At 41.8% G+C, this 20,819-nt stretch overlaps 1 protein-coding gene and 1 pseudogene across 1 annotated transcript; one reads left to right on the top strand and one right to left on the bottom strand.

Annotated features, from left to right (window-relative positions):
* The first annotated feature begins 7,046 nt into the window (after positions 1-7,046).
* On the top strand, positions 7,047-14,551 carry LOC101764252 (annotated as a pseudogene).
* Positions 14,552-14,737: 186 nt separating this feature from the next.
* LOC101764662 (metal tolerance protein C4) lies at positions 14,738-20,435 on the bottom strand. The gene is made up of 13 exons (XM_004975171.3): positions 19,983-20,435; positions 19,818-19,875; positions 19,001-19,133; positions 18,843-18,898; positions 18,429-18,543; positions 18,256-18,313; positions 17,986-18,104; positions 17,680-17,799; positions 16,946-17,047; positions 16,800-16,872; positions 15,814-15,881; positions 15,174-15,234; positions 14,738-15,098 (listed from the first exon to the last, which is right to left on the bottom strand). The coding sequence occupies exons 1-13, from the start codon at positions 20,314-20,316 to the stop codon at positions 14,959-14,961; spliced, it is 1,437 nt and encodes a 478-aa protein (XP_004975228.1). The 5' UTR covers positions 20,317-20,435; the 3' UTR covers positions 14,738-14,958.
* Between the last annotated feature and the right edge of the window lie 384 nt (positions 20,436-20,819).

Below are 20,819 nucleotides of genomic sequence, written 5' to 3' on the forward strand. Positions count from 1 at the left end.
GCACAAAAAGAAGGAACAGCTTTAGCTTATTCTGTTATTCATATAAAATGTAAAAAGGAACTCTAACAAAAATCAGAAAACTTGTTTGCATAGGAACTATTGAAATATTTGGTTATGAATTTACACAAGTTTGTATCACCTATTGCAAACTGGTTTTCATAGGCGAACTGAGCGTAGCTCAGCTGGCAGGTTCCTTGCCCACCAGGGTTCTAGTCCTCGACTCGACACTAGTGCTTGCATTTTGCTGGATTTATTTCAGAATTTAACCGGCATTATTCTTTCAGAAGTAGGCGACGTCGACAGTGAAGCGCCAGTGGTGACTTCGTTAATCTCGAGGATTTGCCAGTTCAGTCTTTCGGAGGTGCTCATAGGGTACGGGTATTAGCACAAATAATTGAATCTTGTGGCTTGAGGGAGAAGGTGACCGAATTTTTCATGGGGTCTCTCATTCTCCTAACTTTTCTTCACTGATGAAACTTTGATAGCTGGTGACGGGGGTGCAAATATACTACCACAGGTAGAGAGAGTACGAAAGTATGTCTGCATTTGTAAATTGAGTAAAAGAAGGTTGGTATACTGATGACATGTTAGGTGCCAGCATCTGCTTATTTTTTTTATTTTAACACTACTTCATAGGTTATTTAGGAAGGTATTCCTCAAATTAGAGTAATACGAAATATAGCACCATCATTTACTGGGTACAAAAATTGAGTTTCCGTCCATGGACTGGCGGAAATAACACTTTTGTCTATTGGGCAGACAAAATCAAATTCCACGTGGCCACCTCAGAGTTCTCTCCTCCAGTTGGAAAAAAAAATCCACGTGACCTCTATAGATATTACTGGATGAGCTCCGAAGGATCAATGTTTGGTCTTGTGCTCGCCCAAGGTAATAGCTTTCCCGGGACCTCCAATTCCTAATGCAATATTTTTTCTTGTCTTGGTTCTGGCTATATATATTGCTCGTAGCAACAGGGTACTAATATGTACATAGTGTTTATATTCCGAGTAAAATGCGCGACAGATCATTAAACTTTCACCAAATTCTCATGAATCACTTAACTTGCTACTGATACATGGCATATCATCAAATACTACTGGAAAAAACGGACCTTTAGTCATGGTTGGTATGGGTCATAGATCCCGAAAATCCAACCAGGACTAACTATTCGAGATAAAAGTGGGGTCATTCACCCGGGACTAAAGTTTTTTTTAGTCCCGGTTGGTGGTGTTACCAACCGGGAGTAAAAAGTTTCAAAAAAAATAAAAAAAGGGCCACCGCCATCGCCCGCAGCTCGCCCCGCCGCTGTCACCACCGTGCCGCTCGGCCCCGCTTCCCGCCGGCCACCTGGCCCGCGACATCCTGTGCCCTACTAGAGAGGGAGAGGGAGAGGGAAGGGGCTAGCATACATATGCCCCGTGCGCCGCCGTGTCTGGCGCGCCGTCGCGCCCCGCCTGCACCCTGCCGCCTTCAACTGGCCGCCGCTCCCCCGCGCACCACTACCCTACACCTCGCCCCGCTGCCGCTCCTCACTGCCAGTGAGGGGCGAGCAGAGGGGGAAGGGGAGCGGCAACAGAGGGAGCGGCGGTGGCGGGAGGGAAGGGGAGGGGGCGGGCTGGGAGAGGGAGGGGGAGGGGTTGGAGAGAGAGGGGAGGGGGCAGCGGTGACGGGAGGGAAGGGGAGGCGGCGGGCCGGGAGAAGGAGGGGAGGCGGTGGCAGGTAGGGGGAGGGGGAGGGGGCAGCGGGAGGGAAGGGGAGGGGGCGAGCCGAGAGAGGGAGGAGGAGGTGGTGGTGGTGGTAGCAGCAGCGGGAGGGAAGGGAGGGGCGGGCCGGGAGAGGACAAGGGAGAAAGGAAGAGAAAAAGAAGATAAGGTAGAGAGAGGGGGAGGGGGCGCGTGGAAAGGGACGTTTTATCCCGGTTGGTGTTTCCAACCGAGACTAGGGGGCCTGTGGGTATTTCCAACCGGGACAAAACGCCCCCTCATCTCACTAGCAGTTATAACCGGGACTAAAGGGGGGTTTTAGTTCCGGTTGGTCTTTCAACTGGGACTAAAGTTCCTCCCGTCGGTGGTTCATTTTTGACTCAGGATTGAAGGTCCTTTAGTCCTGAGTCCAAAATTAATCGAAAAAAAAGGTTGTATGGAAGGTGAGTTATCTGGTAGTGCAAACTTGTACTTTTGTTTACCGAGGTCTTTTTTTAGCCACGTGTGATCAATTTCACCAGGTGGAAACGATGACGTGGAACTGCATGACGCACGTGAGGGCTGAGCAGGGTGTTTTTCACCAGAATTGCATCACATCTTGCACAGAACCCACTCAGCTAACTCTTTTCCTTGCATCTGCTTCTTCCACAAATCGACAAAGCTGCGGCCTGCGGGCCAAATCCTCAGCGCATCTGAGTGCTGCCTTGCCACTTGCTCTTGCCCTCGTTTGTGCTCCCCTAGCCAAGGTTATCCCCTTCTAAATCAAACCAACCGACCTTGGAGTTGTGATAGCGTGGTTTTGGTCCAAGAGCCCACAAAAGAATCCATCATGGTGTATGCTGAACGGCATGCACCTATATATGAGAACATGAAAAAAAAACGACCACCTTTTACATTGTAGAACCACCACTTTAGCAATCAAAACTCGAACCATATATATGATCTAAACAAGTGAAAATACAAGATCTTGCATTCCTTTCACAGCCAAATTTGTATCACTTCCTATAGCTTTGTGTCCCCATCATCTAAACTCTATGTTATATGGCCCTACCCCAAATACAAATGAGTTCATGAACTTACCATATTGTGGTGGCAATCCGTCTGGTTCTCTCCTCTGAGGGCCCATCTACGTCGCCGAAACTCTTGCCAGACATTAGTGCCGCCGCCGGGGTCGTACTCTGTTTTTGTTTCGGTGCCTCTAACATGATAAAGAAACATATCAAACATGGTCACCTAATTCTTTCAAGGGGTTTTGTGAAAAAAACCGTTGTGTACGGCATTCACATGCCACGATGGATTAAACCATCTTATGTGAAGGATCAGTGCTTACGTATTCAAAAAGGACTTCCGGTGAACAAGTATGCAAGTTCGATGATGCACTACATACCATTTGCAAGTTAAGTGATTCTTCTGAGAATCTTTTTGTGTTACACGAGAGTTAGCTTGGTAGCATAAAAAAGAAGGGACAGCTCACTCCTAAAAATGTTGCTGGTTACGGAAACACAATGCTTGCATTGTGTTCAGTATCTGAAACTACTGATACACCAATTTGGTATAACAACTCGGGATGAAAGAAAGTCCCGTCCCCAACTTGAATTCTTCCCTTTTTACAGTACACAAACAAGGTAAATAGATTGTAATAGAAGTATTGAACTAAAGTTGAATATCTGACCATGTGTACATTTCATTTTCTTTCGTTAGGAAAGAATACACCACGTATTCAACATATTACTGCTAATATTTATTTTGGTGGGAGTGGGTTTTTATTAGAGAAAATTCCCTATATGGCACCGTATAAAAATCTGATTCCTGTATGACACTAGAAATTTATTTCCTCCATTATTTGACACCGGGATTTATTTTTTATTCCTTTTTTGACACTTTTGTTCCTTATTTGGTATTGGAATTTATCTTTCATTCCTTTCTTGACACTTCCGTTAGATTCGTTAGGAACTTTCATCAAATTCACTTTCAACATGTACCAAAATACCCCTGAAATTTCTACTCTCATCCTGAACGATTCCTTTGCGAGCTGTCTAAGTGCACCATGGTATTCACGCTGGCATGGCGACGGGCTGATGATGCCTCAATAGCGAGTGGGGTGAAAGCAGTGGGCCGATAGCACAGCTATGTCATGAACTGATGATGCACCTGGCACCCCAGCCTAATTGGTTCTCATACTGTCATACACATACACCATATCCTATATGAATTTTTTTTCTATACAGGACATCAATCCTGTAAATGTTTCTTTTTGAGAATGCGTGTTCATGCTCAATGCTGGAATGGGCGGATCATTAATCTCTAAATTTTTCAATGAAGAATTATTTGGCTAAAGCTGTCGAAATTCGCAAACATAATGTGCAGCTATTATATTATCCTTTGGATAATTCACAGCAAATTATCCAATTTCGTTGTTGCACGTTATTTCACCATATGTCACAAGGACTTCTCAACTTTGATGCAGCCGCATGAAACTCACCATATATCATTAGATAAAATGAGGGGTAAAAATGCCTCTTTAAGTGGGACTTACCAGCCAAACTAATAAATGCTAAGAAAGGAATGCAAAATAAATCCCGATATCAAATAAGGAACATAAATGTCAAGAAATGAACGAAAAATAAATGCCAGTGTCAAATAAGTAAGGCAAAACTTTCTAGTGTCATATAGGAATTTTCTCTTTTTATTAGCTTTGGAGTCGTGCCCCTTTACGCATTCCAAAATTCTAAGCTCAATATCAATAATACTTCCATACCATACGTGAATTATCCCATAGTACAAGAACTTTGCATTGAATCAATGGATTGCTTTCACCTTCCATTACGAGAACTCATTTGATCTTTCATAACTCTGGGATTTTCAGGAAATATTGTCCCATGTAGGGATGGGAATGGGCCGGGTCGACCCATGGGATAGCTGAACTGACCCACAAGAGTGCATTTTAAAGCTAAATATGCCACAGTAATGAACTCTATTGTGGGATCATGTAGCATGCAAAACACTTAGATAACTTCCAGCCAGGCCTTCATGAGCAGCAACTTCAGATGGTTGCTATGCTTTGAGGTCACATCGAGCGAGATACATCTTCTCATATATATGGTCCCTTGCTTGCTAATTTAGTGAGATGATTTTTGCACAATTTTACACTAGTGGAAGCAAGTGGATTCTGATTATTCTTGTCTTATTTTTGCACAGTTTTACACTAGTTGAAGCAAGTGGATTCTGAAATGATTCATGGCTTATTTTTGCACAGTTTCTGTAGCATGGACTTCAGTAGTTTTTTATAACAAACTTGATTCTCAACCTTGGATTTCAGAAAAATGGAAGATGACGAAGGGGCTCATGAAATGTACCTAAGGGGTACCTCATCTAGCAGGTGATTCAGTAACATCCAGTAAGATTATATAGCAACAAAGTCTAGTGAAAAAATGAATTAGAAGTTCTGTATTGTTGTTGCAGCGACTTGTAACTATGGAGAAGCAGCCTCCTCATTGTTGCTGTAATGATGTTTGCTAACGACCTGTAATAAAATTAAATGTTAATTATATGTTTCCAGCATGGTATGTTTGGAAGTGATTATATAAGTCAGCGGAACCATGCTGCCCATTGAGCCATTGAGGCTATAGGCAAATGCTGGTTTCGGTCAGCCTATGGCCTCAGAGCTTGGCCTTGAGGCCATGGGGCAGGGGCAGGGTCAGGTCTGGGCCGACCCATTCCCAGCCTTCCATGGAATTGAAATTTTTCATTTTATATTTTTTATTTTAGTGTTTTGAAAAAATATATATCCAACAAAAAAAATTGCAAAACTATACTTATATAGCCATTTAAAATGGCTATAGCCACTTGAATTGGCGGAATGTCTCTTGCACCCACATTACCACCAATTCAATTGGCGGAATGTCCCCTCTCCACGTTGCACATTTAGAAAAAAACATAACTTTTATATGAACTTGGATGGAGACAAACTTTACACGAAAATTGTAGATCTCGACGATATCTACAATTTTATAAGTCAAAAGTTTTTGATTTGGAGCCATCTTGGTGCCGAAATAATCGATACAATGTTCAAATCTAAAGTTGTGAACTTTCGATTATTTTGTTAGTCAAATTCCACTTTTTACCTTAGATTTACAAGAACTGACATCTTTAGTTTGTAGTATATAGCATTGCAACTTATTAGGATGCACAGACTTGGTTGCCATGCGTGTCAGGCACATTTACATGGAAATAGTTTATTGAGAAATGTTCCTTGTAATACAAGAAATTTTGTAGCTAGTTTTGCTACGGAATACATATTCATGGAGATTTAGTTACTTACACCACTTACTGCAAATTCAAATGCCCTGGAAAAGAAGACAAACTGAGCTTGAGTCTTCAGTGGATGAATTGTAAAACTGATACTCTTATCTTCCGCATATACCAAACGAAAGTGTGGGCCAGTTAAATGTCTAGCAATATTATTAGGCTATTCCTAGCAGGAGGTTTCAAATCGCAGTTTCCAAGAGTGACATATCATCGAAAGAGGTTTAAGTAGATGAATAAAATAAGATCTTACAATGCAGAATTTCATTCCATAGTTTCATAGACTGGACATATCATTTAATTGTGAGGCACGTGATTGGATGTGATGAGATGAAATGAAACTCTCTAGTTCCCAATTCTAATTTCATCGGATTTCATAATCTTGGAATCAATGTATACAGAGTTTCATCATGATAAACTCCTTCCCTCTCTCTTCATAATTAGCATGCCATGTCATAATTGATGAGGTGTCGCAATGCTTAGTTGCCTTTTTGGAGTGGGTGTGCCTTGAGTAAGCTTATCTTCATGGAATGAAACTACACCTCTGGCTCTCCTTTTTTCCCCCTTTTTTCATATTTTCCTCTTCTTAGTAAAAGATGTTTTATTTTGTTTCCTCTTCCGAGGGAAAAAAATTTAAAAAATTTTTGTGAGGCAGAAAAATGACCATACTTGATGCATACATTTGTATTCTCCAGGTGCCAAGTTTTTTTCTAAAGGACGAGACGACACGCGATTTGCCATTAAATTTTATCAGAGAGGGAGGAAAACAGAAAAAAACAGATCAGTGTGGGGTAGGTGGTCACAACTAAGCCACTAGCACAACGTGATCAAAGAACAAAGAAGAGGGGAAAAAACGACCACCACAGCCACACAACAACTGTAAAAAGAATAAAAGGACATACAGCCAAAAAAAAACAAGCAAACCACTCCCTGACGAAACGGTAAGGTTAGGTAGTATTCACATGTTCTTCCAATGTGATGGAGCTGTTGCTGGTGCTCCTTGATAAGTAAGGCCACTTTTAAGTGGCTGAAGGAATTCATGTTGCCGATTTGATCAACAAGAACGAAATATTCATGCGCCGTTTACTTGTTTCATTCTTTGGGCGTTGCGCTTCTCCACTTGGGTCTCCCCTCTCCACAAGTGAGCCCTCTAGCTTATCAGTTATCACCTCTCTCACCTTCATCACCTTGGAGGATGAACTTGTGCAGGAGCCCAATTCGCACCGAGCAAGCTTCAGTCTCTTGTACTTGCGCGAACTCTCTGCTGCTGATTGGCGTCGCTGCACTCCTTGTCATTTCCCTGCCTTGCAGCTGCTTCTCAGGTGTCGAAAGAACAGAGCTTCTGCGCGGCAACTTGTCACACTCAGATTCAATTCACCTTTGCAGCTTGCTGGTGTGGTGTTCGATGGCAGCTTGGGCTTGGTTTATCTTGGCCTGGGACTGTGGATGGTGGCCGTGGATGCTTCTGTTTACCTGCCACATTGGTGGCTGGTGTCATTGCTTCAAGGGTTCAGCCTGATCCTTACCGGCTTTGCTTTCGGCGTCAGGCCATGGTTCCTTGGAGTGGCATTTGTTCGGTTCTGGTCAGTTTCCCTGACCGTATGCGCCGCATTCATTTCTTACTCTTCAGTTGTTCGCATCGACCTCTCAGATAAGGCCATCACCATGAAGGCTTGTTTAGATGTTCTGTTCCTATTGGGGACGATTCTCCTCATTGTATATGGTATTTGGCACATCAGGGAAGATGGTTATGGAGGAACCGACAACGATTTATGTGAGCCACTGAACCTCGAGACCAATGGTGATGGTGACACGGCTCATTCTGCCAGTCAGGTGGCCCCTTTTGCAAAAGCCGGGTTTTGGACCACTATTGCAAAAGCCGGGTTTTGCAAAAGACTTGTCACTTTTAGACCACGCAGATCGGGCACACAACCAGTACTTGATGTTCTTCGAGAAGATGAACAGCAACAAGCAGCTGCAGGGAAATGGCACGCCATCGGTCTTTTGGACAATCCTTTCCTGTCACAAAAGTGGGATCATGGTCTCAGGTTTATTTACGTTAGTAAAGGTGCTCACACTATCTTCAGGCCCATTGCTTCTCGAAGGCATTCGTCAATGTTTCCTAGGGGAAAGGGACCTTTACATATGAAGCCTATGTCCTGGCTGCAGCACTGTTCTTTTGCAAATGTTGTGAATCTTTGTCTCAGAGGCAGTGGTATTTCCGAACTCGGAGGTTGGGACTGCAGGTAAGGTCATTCCTGTCAGCTGCTATCTATAAGAAGCAACAGAAATTATCCAACACAGCAAAAATGGAGCATTCTTCTGCAGAGATCATGAGCTGTCACTGTCGACGCCTACAGGATCGGGGAATTCCCATACCGGTTCCATCAAACATGGACGGCAAGTCTTCAACTTTGCATTGCTCTGTCGATTCTGTATAATGCAGTTGGTCTTGCCATGACTGCATCACTGGTTGTCATCGTAATCACTGTGCTTTGCAATGCTCCAGTAGCCAAACTGCAACACAAATTTCAGAGTGAACTCAGGAAAGCGCAAGATGTGAGACTGAAGGCCATGTCCGAGTCCTTAACTCATATGAAAGTCTTGAAACTTTATGCATGGGAGAAGCATTTCAAGATGGTCATCGAGGGGTTAAGGGAGGTTGAATATAAGTGGTTGTCAGCATTCCAGCTTAGTAAAGCATACAGCAGAGTGCTGTTCTGGGCATCACCGGTTTTTGTTTCGGCTGCAACCTTCCTCACATGCTACCTTTTGAAGATTCCTCTAGATGCTAGCAATGTCTTCACCCTTGTTGCAACTCTGAGCCTTGTGCAAGATCCAATTAGGCAGATACCAGATGTTATTGGAGTTGTAATACAAGCTAAGGTTGCTTTCAGTAGGATTGCAAAGTTTCTTGATGCACCTGAGCTGAGTGGACAAGTAAGAAACAAACATTGTGTAGGCGAGTTTCCAATAGTGATAAACTCTGGCAGTTTTTCATGGGATGAGAACCCCTTTAAATCAACTTTGAAGAATATAAATTTGGTGGTAAAAAATGGAGCGAAGGTTGCAATCTGTGGCGAGGTGGGGTCGGGGAAGACAACACTTTTGGCTGCAGTACTAGGAGAGGTCCTCAAAACAGAAGGCATGGTATGCTTTTCTATTACCTTCATATTTACGGAACAGAAAATCTTGCAGCGGTAGTTTGTGAGATTTTGAACACGTCATGCAAGAAAATGCTACTTTGGTTAAGTTCCCAATGCATCAGCTGATTGAAAAAAATTATAATCTCTGCAAACTCTGTCCCTCAATTGCAGTTATAGAGTTTACTACCTAATAGTTGAGCAATACGAAATTTATGATATGATTATGTTAATTAATTCCTCACCAAGAAAAACTTGAATCTGAATGATTTGATGACAATTAATCAGTATAACCTAAATCCTCACCAACAAAAATTATGCTAATTAACTCCTTTTTTGGGTAAAAATTTAAATTCTACTGATTAATCGTCATCAAATCATTCAGATCCAAGTTTGTGGGAAAATTGCATATGTTTCTTAAAATGCATGGATCCAAACAGGAAGTGTGGAAAATAATATTCTCTTTGTATGTCCAATGGACAAGCAAAGATACCAAGAAACGCTTTCAAGGTGCTGCTTAGTCAAGGACCTTGAAATGTTCCCTTATGGGGATCATAGTCAAATTGGTGAGAAAGGGGTAACTCTTAGCGGTGGTCAGAAGCAACGTATTCAGCTTGCTCGTGTGTTATACGAAAATGCAGACATCTATCTGCTTGACAACCCTTTCAGTGTTGTTGATGCCCATACAGCAACAAGTCTCTTCAATGTAAGAACGATGTAACAATTGTGAGACGCAATATCATTACCTGAGCATTGATTGGTTTTCAAAAATTTTCTTGTTGCACAGGAATATGTTATGGGTGCTCTATCAGACAAGACTGTTCTTTTGGTGACCCACCAAGTGGATTTTCTACCCGTATTTGATTCCATCCTGGTTTGTGTTTTACATTCACCCTAATCACATGGTTTTCTGTTTATTATATGTTCCATTTGTTGATAAAATAGAGTCTTTTGCAGTTAATGTCAAATGGGAAGATTATCTGATCAGCACCTTATCAAGTCTAGTGGTGTCTTGTCAAGAATTTCAGAAGCTTGTAAATGCTCACAAAAATACTATTGGTGTTTCAGATCCCAACAAAAAGTTACCACAAAAAGCAAAGGAAATATCGACTAAGGAGAAAAATGATACTCATGGAAGCTTATGTTTAGAGTCTGTGAAGCCATCACCAGCAGATCAGTTGATTAAAAAAGAGGAAAGAGAAATTAGGGATACAGGCCTCAAACCTTATATGCTCTACCTGCGCCAGAACAAAGGCTTCTTGAATGTCTCTCTTTGTGCTATTTCCTACATAGTTCTCCTAGCTGGGCAAAAATCACAGAATTCATGGATGGCAGCAAATGTCCAGAATCCTAGTGTTAATACACTGAAGTTGATTTTGGTGTACATTGTTATTGGAGTTTGTATGACGTTCTTCCTACTATCAAGATCCTTATTTATTGTTGTTCTTGGGGTCCAGACATCAAGATCCTTATTTTCCCAATTACTTGTTTCATTGTGCCGTGCACCAGTGTCCTTCTACGACTCTACCCCTCTTGGAAGGGTACTTAGCCGGGTAATAATCCTTTAAAAGATCAGATAGTGGAAAACACAATAAAATCAAGATTCCTTCTAGAATTGGGGATTTTTTATCGATGTTTTAACCTGATGCCTTTTCTCACGCAGGTTTCTTCAGATTTAAGTATTATTGACCTTGATGTTCCATTCACCTTCATGTTTAGCATTAGTGCCAGCTTAAACGCATATAGCAATCTGGGGGTCTTGGCTGTTGTTACATGGAAAATTCTATTTATTGTAGTGCCAATGATAGTTTTGGCAACCAGATTGCAGGTAATTTTGTGCGACTCTGTTGGCTGGACTCAATTTTATTGGGCTACTCATCAATTGTAATGGCAAGGATTTTCCTATTTGGAGCAAATTTTAATATTTAGTTAAATGTTGATCTTTTGTGAAACTTTGGACAACATTTTTTTAAATAGATTTGGACAAAATTTAAAACCTGAAAACTTTTCATGCAAAAAAAAATAGAAGGTTAAGGCTGTTAACCGGTCCCTGTTTTTTTATGGACGTGTTTGACACCACGGCCATGGGCTGAGAAGTCAGCTCTCTTGTCTCTTCTACTCACAGCTCCAGTTGACTGGAATCTGTTATGCTTGGTCATGCAGCGGTACTATTTAGCCTCAGCTAAGGAACTGATGCGGATCAGTGGCACTACCAAGTCCACTCTAGCTAAACACTTAGGTGAAGCGATTTCAGGGGCTACAACAATTCGGGCCTTTAAGGAAGAAGATTGTTTCCTTGCTAAATATTTAGAGCTTGTTGACAAGAATGCTAGCGTGTACTTTTATAATTTTGCAGCAACTGAATGGCTGATTCTACGGCTGGAAACCATGAGTGCTGTTATTGTTTCATTTTGTGTCTTTGCCATGGCTCTTCTTCCTCCTGGAACATTTAGCCCCGGTGAGCAATTCTTAGTAGTTGCTAGTATTGCCAAAACGATGCAAATATTGGACATAAGTTAAAAATAGCCTGCAACCTCTATCACCATTGATTCTTGCATCTGATTTCCAGTAAATTGTTAGATGCACTTTAAAGAATATCCTATGTCTTCTTAGGCTCCTGAAATCAAGCCATGAAAGTAATGATCTTTCTATACCTTTTTTAGGCCGACGGACACAATACCCGGTGATTGTTGATTTGTTGTATATTTCTCATGCTGCCAGTTCTGCTGGATGCATATAAATGTTGGTGACTTGGCGTTTTTATAATGATAATGCAATTTTGATAACAGTATTATGTCGGCAATGCCTGTTTCCTTAAGGGGAATGTTATTCGCTCTGATTTGATTCATTAGCATTTGAGTCCAATGAATGCAAAATGGCAAAACCAAGATGAATGCATGGCTTGATTAGTGGAAGAAAAAAAAGCATATATACATTTGATATTATTCAAGTTATGAGCACTCAAATTCCGTAAGAAACACTGATTATTCCTGTTCATACTTTGCACAGGTTTTGTAGGAATGGCATTGTCATATGCTCTATCCTTAAATGTGTCCATTGTTTTCTCCATTCAAAACCAATGCAGCCTTGCAAATCAAATTGTCTCCGTGGAAAGGGTGAACCAGTTCATGGAGATACAAAGTGAAGCAGCCGAAGTTGTTGAAGAACATCAACCGGCACAAGACTGGCCCCAAGTTGGCAGGGTGGATCTTAGAGATTTAAAGGATATCAAAATAAAATTTTTACATGTATCACTTGAATGGAAATTATGAATTCTAACGAAATTGTGTGACTGGTTTTTATTAAACAGATTAGGTATAGGCAAGATGCTCCCTTTGTGCTACATGGAATCACTTGCACCTTCGAAGGTGGAGATAAAATTGGTATTGTTGGCCGGACAGGAAGTGGCAAGACAACTTTAATTGGTGCATTGTTTCGTCTTGTTGAGCCAGCTGAAGGGAAAATATTGGTAGACTCCATAGACATCACCACAATAGGCTTATATGACCTGCGATCACGTTTAGGTATCATTCCACAAGATCTGACACTTTTTCAGGGCACCATAAGGTACAATCTTGACCCTATTGGGAAATTCACGGATGAAGAAATATGGGAGGTAAGATGTTTTATAATATATACTCCTACATCAGCTGTTCCTTTTGTTATTCAGTGTTCAGATTTATGCTTTTTATTTTTAATTTTTCAATTGTTGGAACAATGAGAAGATATGGCAATTGTATGTTCAGATTACCATGAAGCAATGAGATAATGCTTAACAATTTCAGAAGAAAAGAATCAGAACATTATCAAATGAGATGACTGAACTGATTTAGGAGCTCGTCAGATGTAACAAAGCCTCTCGACCATTTTTATGGTACACATCTTCAATCAATCAAACAAAAAAGGAACCAATAAATTGGTAAGTTACTAATCTGGTGCAGGTTCTTCACAAATGCCAACTTCTTGACTCTGTCCAGGAGAAGGTACAGGGATTGGATTCACCGGGTAAGTAGGCCTTGCTCCATCTGTCTATACCTTGGTTTCTTTTCAACCTTAACATTATGAAAATGTTTTCAATGGCACAATTGCCTTTTATCTGTTTCAAAATATGGGATTTATCTCTGCGCCGCACAAAAGTGGTTGACTAAGATCTTGCTGTACAGTTGTTGAAGACGGATCAAATTGGAGCATGGGACAGAGGCAGCTCATCTGTCTAGGACGAATACTTTTGAGAAGATGCCGTATCTTAGTTCTCGATGAGGCCACAGCCTCTATAGACAATGCAACCGATGCTATCCTTCAGAAAATCATCCGGACAGAATTCAAAGACTGCACTGTAATCACTGCTGCGCATCGTATACCGACAGTTATGAACTGCAGTATGGTACTTGCAATCAGTGATGGTAAGGTTCTCTTCTCAGCATCTTATTAGAGCACATAGTGATGGTACTATACTCATGGACCAACGGTTCAGCATTGGAAGATGTACCAGATGGAATTCTTTGACGTTTCAGGCAGGCAAAATGACCTGCACTCAGTAGTATCTGGCTGTCCGAAAAGTTCAATATCACTTCAGCCTTTTCTGCATCAGTTATTCCTATTAACTTTAGAGAACTTTTACAATGCTTTACTTTGCACACCATGAATAATGCTCAACTGTTCTTAACTTAGGTTTTATATTTTTCCTGTTCAATTGTTCTGTCTTATGAAAAAAATAAAACCAAATCTGTATTAGGGCAGTTTGCAGTACGAGACTTCATACTGATATACTGATGAGCTAACTTACTTCTCCAGGTAAATTAGTGGAGTATGACAAACCTATGAAGCTCATGGAAACTGAAGGATCTCTCTTCCGCGATCTCTTGGAAGAGTACTGCGCACACGCATAGAACTGCAGAAAATATTTAGGAGAGGTACACATCTGTGTTCATGCCTCGAAGGGCCAATGTGGTGGTGCCTGAACAAAATGTGTCAGTCCATATAGGAAAATGCTCCTGTTATCTAGTTTCTTCCTGAGATTTTGGACAATGAATGGAATGTGTATACTTTTTTTCTTTTTGCAGTGTTACCTTCCCAGTACTCAGTACACACTCGTTTGAGTTTGTGTGGTCAAGCTATAGGATCGCAGTTGGCCTTTCGCCTTCAATTGCCGCCGTGGTCCTGTTTGCTTTGGTTGAGCTTTGTTTATGAGCTGTGTTTCATTTTCTTCAAAATGCCTGCACAATTTGGATATAGCTTCAGTTACAGTTCATTGGAAGTCTATCCCCACGGAGTTGGCGTGTTATTCAAAGAATTGTAACTACTATACATGAATTGTCCGCATATGGATGACGCGGCATCCAGTCTGGCTGGTGCTATAGTTATTTTTTGTCAGCATACATCAATCAGGCCACAGAAGTTCAACATATAACACAGTATATTTTCACAGTGATTTCTATGGAACGGTTCCTGTTTTCTGGCCACACAGGCTGCTTGGTCAAACAGCACTCTAAAATCAATAAATCATCAGCAAATCTTGCTACAATTTGCCAGCAGAGTAAACACAAGTCAGACCAATTTGCTGCAGTATTTAGGGGAAGCAATCACTCCAAAAACCATGCCCTAGATCCCAAAATTGGCCAAACAGGGTCTGAGTAAAAAGGCTGGTATTTTTTCCCCTTCTCTGTTACAAATAATAGCCATCTGATTCTTATATTGACCACGATGGAAAAGCAACAAAGGGGCAAACATATCAAATGCCGTCAGAAACAAATCAAACTGGCAGTGATCAGCAAGTGTGATTAATTAATGCGGTGTACGCAGGTAATCTACAAAACTTCTGCTCTAAGAGAAAGCCCTTCTGGGTTGTGTGCTTCGATGTCAACATGTTTGATACCAGGAACAAGCTTCTGGATCTCTGATTCCAGACGATCCACCTCATATCCCAGAGCTTCCACTACATCCTCACCTGTAGAAGCAGTATGGTTTCAGACCAAGGTAGCAAGGGTAGATCTGTCTATAGAGGAACATATATTTCACATACCATAGTTAGCCATGACCCGGAGTAACTCCGTATCATCCTTGGACATTGCAGCTTCCCGGAACTGTACAAGGCAAATAATAAAAAGTCTGAGTAAATAAGCATTATCTATATTATTATGAGAAACGGCAGGCATAAAACAAAAAGGTGGTTCTTAGTTGCCTGATGTGTTGGAAACTTGGAATAGTCTTAAGAGTTCTTTTGAAAGGTATAGTAAAACAAGGGTACAAGACCACAGCTCACATGCCCGGTAACTGTGACATGATGAAACTTGACACATTCTACTTCTTGACTTCTTGACATTGTTCTTTCCCAGAATATCGAGACAATATATATGCTAAGTGCACGCAACTGTTTCCCCATTCTTTTATTAAAAATGACTTTTATTTATATTTCCTATTGTTTCTAATTAGCAACAGGAAGTATTAGAGCAATCATGATGTCATGATAAGTGCAAGAATAGCATGTGACAAAGCAACCAAACATCAATAAACTGACAGCTGAAATAGTAACAGGGGAAAAAATCAACTAAAATTTAAACAAAAAGAAAAAATAGCGATAATTCACTAAATTACTGACAGAAGAATACGACTACAAAAAAGCACATCCTGCAGACACAGTATTTTCAAGGGGGCAAAGGTACCTGTTTGGCCCATGTTCCACGGCCAGTCCTCTCCAAATAATTTTGCACCAGAACAACTCCATTGAAATCTGTGAGATGATTAGACCAAAGAAACAGCAATAAATATCAAAAGGTCTTTTCCTAAAGCAAAAAGGAACAGGTATTGAACTGGGAAACGAAGCGTAGCAGGGTCATAAGACCATTCAATAAAAGATAATAATTAGCAATAAGTAACCTAGGTAGGGATGCTGATGAAAATGAAGCGCTATCACCCAACCGCAACCCCATAAGCTATACCAGTGCCAGCCCCAACAAACATGCATTCAGAAAAGCCAGGCCCAGTGGGAAAACTATGATGGGAGCTGCCCATGCCAATTGTAGACATCTCTAACCTAAAGTGTTTAGCAAAATGCAAATTCAAGTCAAGAGATTAGTTGGCTGCAGCATGTCTCTAAACTAAACACCTTCAATACTAGAACCATTAGTGAAAGGTATGACAACTCTTTACATATAAGACCAAATCAACTTGATTGATTACAAATCCAAATTCACTTAAGCAAATAGAAGAAAAGGATTAACTATCTGAAGTGTTCAATAACAACGATTACCCCCAAAGGGTAGTCAAATTTTCCATCTCATTAAAAAATTAAATGGGCTTGGGGTGGCAGTATAGATCACGGCAGGCACCATCTGCCAGCAGTACTGCAGTAGTAACATCAAAATCATGCAGAATATTGTCACAGGTTACGGCATACCAGATAAGTTCACCACCTTATCACGAAACACACTAATCACTAAGCGTGACTCATTGGTTTCCTACTCTTTCAAAGTACTGCACTCTGATTACTAGTAAAATTAGTCTAACTCAGATCAAATCCAAAAAGGAGCCATCCCAGCATTAGAAATATGTAAAAGTTTCAATTGCCATCACACATACTAACTGAAAGTGATGACAATGAAGTAACTGCTTTAGAGATGGAGAAATGCCAGAACATAAGGGCTTTTACCAATTTCAGCCTTGAATCTAAAAAATCCAGGTCCAATCACCTCACTTTTGCAATCATAAAGAGCATCTACAACCTGCAAGAAAATATGAAATCAGCTTCACGAATTTGCTTCTAAGCAGTTCCGAAATTACGACGCAAAAGCTCACCGGATCAGACTTAAGAAATTCAAGGACACGCTGCATGTCGTGATCATCAATAGCCCGGCCAATTAAAGCATGTCTGTTCCTCTGAATGAGAAAAATAGCAACCTGCAAAGAGAACAGAGCTATTGAACCACTGCTTTCCAACAAGTACAGAAAATCATAAAAAATAGAGAACCAAATCATTAACAGACATTCAGAGGTCCAAACACTTGCCAGAATGAAAAGCATATAGAGGTAGCTGCCATTGGACAAGTCTTGTTGGACTTTGCGGAAAAATGCTCTTGTTTCAGTCTTGACCAGAATTAAAAACATTTGGCTACAGTTCGATTTCATTACTAAACCATTTCTACTTTTAGTTCCATTAAAATGAAGAAAATGATCTTTCTTAAAAAAACAGTAATTTTGCAATTTTTTACAGGAGTTGTGCTTGTTATCCTAGCTTTACATCATGCTCCCCTGGGCCCTTGTCCTAAAATGCAAGTCGTTTTAGTTTTGTCCTAGGTCAAGCTTCTCTAACTTTGACAAGTTTTTTGCGTCACTGCTAAAACATCAGAAATACTACTAAATTTGCTTTGCGTTTGATCAGGTTATGAGACTGACACGCCAAGTAGTTTAGCATACAAGCACAGACAAAAGTAATCGATTTTGGATTTACATCAATCAGTCATCTATAAAACAAACTATGAGCCACATAAGTGAAAGAAGTATGAATTATGAAGCAACAAAACATAGCATACCATTCCCAGTAAATTGCCGACTATGATTGAGCCAATTGGATCATACATAGCATTTCCTGTCGTTTGAACAGCCACCAAAGATGCTGCAGCAATAGCAAGGCCTGTAACAGCAGCACCATCCTATAGGACAATATTGGATATGAGAAACTGGGAATGAAATCAAGGCAGGAAGTAACAGGGGATGAATGATAAATGAAAAAGAAACCAGAGACTAAAGTAACCATTACAAATGGCACAAATGAAAATCAGTATGATGCAGTGATTGAACTAAATGGGAGAAAAATGTTAGGTAGTAAAATTGCTCACTTCGGTCATAACAGCAACAGAAGTTGGATCATGACCACGCCAGATGTAATCCCTGATACTCATTCCTTCTGCTTCTGCACCTTTCCTAACAGCCTTTATAGCAACAAGAAGTGAAGCACCTAACAGAAGACAGGATTTCTCAATAAGTATAGCTAGAATAAACCACAGAGAGAGAGAGGATTTCACAATAAGTATAGGTAAACCAGAGAGAGAGGGGGGGGAGGAGGGAGGGAGGGAGGGATGAGAGAAGTAGCAGCAAGCGAGCAGCACCTTCAATTAGGAAGGAACCACCAATCACTAGTGCAGCCCAGTGAATGTTCTCCGGGGGCTGTCGATCAAAAGTATAAGGATATGACCATCATGCTTGAGTAGTAATATTTGACAATAAAATGGAATGTTGTATATAAAGTTCCAGCAACTCAAATGACAATTTCCTATCGTACCTGAGAACTCCATAAGTTTTGAACTCCATGCACAATGGTAGCACCTGAACCCAAGCAAAATATTCCAACAGCAGAAATTAGGGACCATACAAATCTTTCCTTTGAATAACCATAGCTGCAAAAAGAGAAAGTTTGGATTAACATCTGTCAAAACACAAGGCATCATTGCAGCTTGTAGTGTACCAAATGTAATCTCATCATTGGTTGTATAACGACTAATATGAAATTGGAATGATAACTAAAAACAAGCTTTTTCCTAACCCTGAATCCATGATATTTTACTTCAAAGGAAAGGAGTGGTTCTCTTCCATGAGAAGGGAGGGAATGAATTTATCAAACAAAGAAAGTACAGTAAAGAAAATTCCATTTATTTTCTGGCGAAGCCCATAATCCAAAATAATTGATGACACATACGGGTGTAGAGCATCTGGAGCACGTCTTGAGCTGCTCAAACCATATGCAAGAAGAGCCTGAAATTAGATAAACAGTAAGGTCACAGGTTCATTGATCCTGGTCATGAAATAGACAGGAAATGTATAAACATCAACTGTCATTGCAAAGAATAAGCATACCTGGTTAGCGAAGTCTGCAACAGAATGCACTAGCTCAGCTAGCATAACATGACTTGAAGTCGTAATCCACACACCAAACTTTAGGGAGAAGACGAGGAAGTTACACCACAGTGCCGTATTAACCGCTCGATGGCTGAGGTCACATTCCATTAGCAAATGAACCAAACAAAATGAACATCAGCAAATAGCCTTATGGATCATCCAAACAAAGTTGTAACAATGACATTCTGCTAAAAATGCAATGTTGGATATCCTTTGCAATTGCTTTTATTTATTGCGGTACGAAAGAATAAAAGTGTTGTATGCAATAAATGTTTATCAGGAAGCATCATGATTTTGACTTAAACCTCACATTAATTCATAAATAATTCAAAGTGGACCTTTTTTCCATGCCTGATCTGCAAACAACTAGTAGTCTACAAAATGGATAAAGTAAACGATCCTTTCCTCTAAAGCTTGGATCATCTCAAGCCTCACACTTCCTAGTCCCTACATTACAGTGTTCCTCATTTGCTAATCGGAATAATTCTATCTCCTAATGCAGCATAGAGGCAATAGCATTTCTACCATCACATCACAGAAGCACATTTTCTCTAATCTTCTCCTAATTTTCTGACATTGTGTGCAAGATCGTTTTGGAACACCTTTTCATCCCCCTAGGGTTTGTATACAAGTCCCCTAACTATATTTCACATATGACATGAAGAACATCAAAGAGGGATGGCCAAAACATAAAGCATAGTAAATCTGTTAGCAACGCGTTGGTGGTGGAATAGGCACGCAATGTTCAGAAAGGAAACCAAGAAATGGGGATAACCTGTGCTCATCGTCAAAATGTGCCTTCTTCTTGCCCTTGGCCACACGCAGAGAATAACCTGCACCAAAGCAGCAAGAAGCACACGGTAAGAACCAAAATAATCACAAAGGAGAGGCAAAGAGGAAACGAAACAGAGGGGGGCGGAAAAAGTCCGCCCTTTCTTACTGCGGGAGATGGTGAGCCGGACGGGAGGCGCGTCGTCGACGGCGCCATGGGGCCGCGACGCCGCGGGAGGGAGCGCCCGCCGCCACAAACCGCCGCGGAGGCCGAGGAGGCCCGCGGCGCCGGAGGCGGAGGTGAGGAGCGGGCGGGGCGAGAACGACGAGGCAGCAGGCGGGGGCAGCGGGGGCGGCGAAGAGGAGGGGCCCTCGCGGCCGTCGTCGTCGTCGCGGCGGGAGAGGAGGAAAGCGGAGGGGGAGAGGAGGCGGGCCGGGGTGGTGGAGGAGGAGGAGAGGAGGCGGAGGCGGAGGACGGCGGCGGCGGCGAGGGGGCGACGCATTTAGGCGTGCCGGCGCCGCCGGTGTTGCTGCCGCGGGTGGGGCGCCGCTTCCATTCGGAGGAAGGGGATATAGAGGGGGGAGAGAGGATTCCTAGTAGTAGGACGGGGTGCGCGGTGACGCGGTGTGCACTGTGACTGGGTTTGGTTTGTGATTGATTTTGATTACAGGTGGCGTCGGAGATTCAGGCCCTGTTTGGGAGAGGGGGGTCCATCTGCTCACTCTCGAAATCCATGGTGGCTAGGCGGTCATCTATCAACCAGTCTCTCTCTCGGTTCACCTCGGGAGGGACCCTATCATGTTCCTCATCACCCGGTGTAGCAAGAGGGGACCATCGTCCGGTGGACGATGGACCAGCCTCTGACGGGCAGAACAATTAGCAAGACCTACAGCGGCCTGACAGCCTTCATGTCAGCTTTTGGTCTCGAGGGCCTAAACCTGCAGGCCTCGACTTCATTGGCGGCTGCCACTTCGTTCTTGGGTTCCAAGCTCCACCTCGGACTCC

Source organism: Setaria italica, chromosome VII (assembly GCF_000263155.2).
Source record: "Setaria italica strain Yugu1 chromosome VII, Setaria_italica_v2.0, whole genome shotgun sequence".
Taxonomy (NCBI): Eukaryota; Viridiplantae; Streptophyta; class Magnoliopsida; order Poales; family Poaceae; genus Setaria; species Setaria italica.

Excerpts from the sequence above, each read along its gene's own strand:
- LOC101764662 (XM_004975171.3), bottom strand. The coding sequence starts at position 20,316 with ATGCGTCGCCCCCTCGCCGCCGCCGCCGTCCTCCGCCTCCGCCTCCTC. Across the intron at positions 19,876-19,982 it reads CCGGCTCACCATCTCCCGCA|GTTATTCTCTGCGTGTGGCC; the intron begins GTAAGAAAGGGC and ends GCTTTGGTGCAG. Across the intron at positions 17,800-17,985 it reads CTGTTGCTGTTATGACCGAA|GATGGTGCTGCTGTTACAGG; the intron begins GTGAGCAATTTT and ends ATTGTCCTATAG.